The sequence below is a fragment of the Hibiscus syriacus genome, unplaced genomic scaffold (assembly GCF_006381635.1).
Source record: "Hibiscus syriacus cultivar Baekdansim isolate YM2019G1 unplaced genomic scaffold, ASM638163v2 tig00116997_pilon, whole genome shotgun sequence".
In the NCBI taxonomy this organism is placed as follows: Eukaryota; Viridiplantae; Streptophyta; class Magnoliopsida; order Malvales; family Malvaceae; genus Hibiscus; species Hibiscus syriacus.
In genome coordinates, this window is record NW_024063513.1 from 1,606,013 (window position 1) to 1,609,876 (window position 3,864).

Sequence of the window (3,864 nt, forward strand, 5' to 3'; positions counted from 1 at the left end):
ATCCTGCAAAGCACGTATGAAAAAAAAAAGAATCCAAAATCTACTAATCCGTGTCCAGCAAATCAATAGCAAAGTTAAAATTACCTCATCTCTGAATCTAAGTTCTTTCCACGGAGCAAAGTATGAACTTTTACCTGCAAAACAACGTTACCAAGTCATTAAAAAGTATCCGAGAGGAAATGGGAGTTGCGACAAGAAATGGTTTAGCGATAAAGAGAGAAAATAGTAAGTAATGCCTACCAGAGAAGAAAAACCCGGGAAATATATATCGAGTAATATAGTTCTCACCATATTTATTATATATTTGACATGTAAATTTTTATTTTCATATATTATTCAATTGAAAAATCACATTTATCTCTTATATATATATTACCATCGAATTCAATTTCTAAAAGAGCTTTTCTCTTCTTGAGTTTATAGAAAACCTTTGGCACACCTTCTTTCATACTGGTACTTAAAGAAATATTTTCAAATTAACACACGAACTAGGTATTTTGTTCAATACTTGAAACAACTTTTATTCCCGTATTAGTATCTGAGTTTTAATTACATTTATTGTTTTGGTACTTTAATTAGCAATATTACTTTTAATGACGTCATAAATTTATAATATTAAATCGTACCACATATGAATAATGACATAAAAAACTTTAAATTTTATTAAAATTCGTTAAAAAATAATAAAATAACAAGTTAAGAAATCTCAAATCTCATAAAACACCTGTAATAAAGCGAAGTCATCGATGTTGTGTCGGTTGTTTTTTCAATAGTTACTACACGTATTGATTTAAATAGTTTTAAGAAAATTATAACTCAATTTAAGTACAAAAGCGAAAGAAAAACAAATAAAAAAAATGAAAAAGAGAGTGAAATATTACGATTTTAGTCTAAAAAACATATGAAATGTCATGAGTAAATTATGTCTACTTTATGTAGGTATTTACAAATGAAATCTGCCTGAAGTTGTCTGATTAAAAGAAAAAAGGTTTTCTTCGTAATTTTGGTGATTAAGGAAGAATAATGGGTGACAATTCATTAGATTGTGCCAATACACTTGATGGAACACCAAATCCTGACGAATTAATGTCTTTGTTAATCAATGATGTCAAAGCTGAAAACCCAGAAGATGAACAACTGCAAGAAAGCAGCAAATTCCTACTGCAACCTCCAACAATGGTACCAAACCAGCAGAACAATCATACTATGTGAGATGTTGAAACTGTATCTTCGTCTTTCCTAAAGGATCAAATTATTCAGAATAAGATGATGAGGATTGGAGGGTGTTTAGTGAATCCACTAGGGTTCCCTTATATAGACCACAAATGCATGCTTTGCCTGCACAATCACCTTCAAGAGAGTTGCTCGTAATGAATGATTGATCGGTTGACATTACAGGATGAAACCAAATGCAAGAAACCATCGGAGAGGTTCAAAGGAAGAGGAAGAATAAGACCAGAAACAGAAGTTCAGCTGCAAAATCTCGAGCCGAGGCTCAGGTAGGTATACTGTATACATACATTTATAGCAAGCAGAATCCTGGAACTTAAGGAAGTTATGTCTAGAATTCGTACTTCTTTTTCAATATACCGAGGCTATGATCTCCATTCATTCTTTTATAGGAGCATACGAGATTTCTGGAAGAAAAACTGGTGCAATTGAGAAATGAGAATGCTCATTTGATGAAATTACTTTCCCTGATGAGAGACCAAACATTTCTTGACAAAGATATGGAAGAAAATATACATATTTTATTTTAAAAAAATCAACTTATGGTTATATATATCAAACGTTCTTAAGAGAAACAAATACATACCCCATAATTTTAACTGTGATCTATATCTTGAAAACAGTCATATTTTTGCATTATGATCGAGAAGCGGTTGAACAGAAATGATAACCCGCCAATTCCTTTTAGGTTGGATGCTTAATACCTGCGCGGAAATGGACAGGAAAGAGGAGATTGAGGAGAAAAGGCAAACAGTGTTCAGAAATTAGAAGACTGCATATGTAGAGAGGTTGAAGCTCATCAAGATCAACGGTGGTGAGACCAAAGAACAAAAGGGGATTGTATGGTTCATTTTAAGGTCAATTGATTCATCATTATACATCCAATATAACAAGATCCAAGTATATATACTGAATGAAACTGTTTGCCTTTAGTAGACATGTTTAACAAAATAAAGAAAATAGATCAAACTGCTGCAAGTTTTTTGATAATCAGATCTCAGCATTAATGGATTGATAGAGTGCAAATGTTGAAAATTTGCATAAACTTTTCATCAGATCTACTTTATATTTGTACCTAAAAACAGTGGCTAGTTAATGAGATTTACAGACTTTGTGATCCGAAACAGATAAAAAGTTGTTTCCATATTAACATGGAAAGAAACAACATGAAATAATTGCTCAACACATACTTTCAAGCCCCATGAATCGTTGAGAACTACTTCTTCCCTCAGCCATAAGCGCTTTACGAGCAGAAGCGAGTCCAGTGGGAGCTAACAATGAATCAAAAGAAGACATCCATCCAGTCTCTAAGCAGCTCTTCTTTACCCCATTTATCAGGTATCGAAACTCTACCTGCAACCTCTTCTCTGTGTCTTTTAAGCCTTTCACGTACCGAATCCTTGTCGTTTCCATCCCCGCAATTCCCTCTAGGAACCAAAACTGAACCTTGTACAAAACTGTCATTGCTGCTGCAACCATAAGACTTTTCATCTTCATTGCCTAAACCATGCATATCGTTGGAGTTGATGGACAAAGTCGGAACACGAACAACAACGGGTTTCGACGGATTATGATTCCGGGGACTGGAACTATTACTAGACATGTTGTTGTTGCGGCTGCAGCTTGATGATGATGATGATGATGATAGTGTGCAAAGAGGAGAGAAGGGTTATATATAAAGGGGGGATGGGTTATTGGGTGTGGGGGAATTGGAGTGCACGTCACCATATAATGGGTTTCTATGGTTTTCAATATATAAACGTTTCATTAGAGCTTAGAGTCTCACAATTGTGTGGCTCTTTCGTATGCCATAAAGAAGGGTGGAAGGTTGTGGACCGTGAATAATGGTGCATAGGCTCCAATGGGGTTGGTGTATTGGATTTTATTAGATGACGTTTTGAGGTGGGAAACTGTATACACAAAACACATGTTTGATTTTCTACTTGGGGAAACGTGTGGAACTAAGCTCAGATATTTTCCTCCACATTTTACCTCTAAAATTTGCCCCAACTTTATTATTTATTTATTTTATAAAAAGTTATTTACAAATTATTTTTTCTCATCAAATCTTCGACTCTTCTAATACTCTATTAATAATTTATTCTTAAATAACAATATAAATATATATATATATATATATATATAATATATTTATAAAATTTTAGATGATATTTTATTTATTAAATAATATTATAAATATCAATTAAATGGGTGAATAAAATGATAAACATGCAAGGCGAGTGCGAATACCCTTTCCCTTATCTCCATACTCACTCAATATTTTTGTAGTTATCACCTACTTACTACCTACGACGAGTAAAAATTTTAAATTCATTTCTGTCAATGTGGGTACATTCTCAAATCCACCCCACACCTACTACCCAATTAGATACCCACATGTACTCGTCAATACTTAGCTAGCAACAACCTCACAGACTACATAAACAACAAAATATAAAACAAATGCGTCCATTGAGAAGCATAATAAAATAAATCAAGAATTAATTGAGTTTATACCCTAACATTTGATTAAATTACAAGTAATGTCCTATAAAATCTTAAGATTTATATAATTATCTATAAAATTATACCTAAATTCATAATGATCCAAAATTTATATGTAGGATAATTAGT

General features: G+C 32.8%; 1 protein-coding gene across 1 annotated transcript; it reads right to left on the reverse strand.

Moving 5' to 3' along the window:
• Positions 1–1,824: 1,824 nt before the first annotated feature.
• LOC120194393 lies at positions 1,825–3,012 on the reverse strand. The gene is made up of 2 exons (XM_039196704.1): positions 2,421–3,012; positions 1,825–1,934 (listed from the first exon to the last, which is right to left on the reverse strand). The coding sequence occupies exons 1-2, from the start codon at positions 2,725–2,727 to the stop codon at positions 1,915–1,917; spliced, it is 327 nt and encodes a 108-aa protein (XP_039052635.1). The 5' UTR covers positions 2,728–3,012; the 3' UTR covers positions 1,825–1,914.
• Positions 3,013–3,864: the final 852 nt, after the last annotated feature.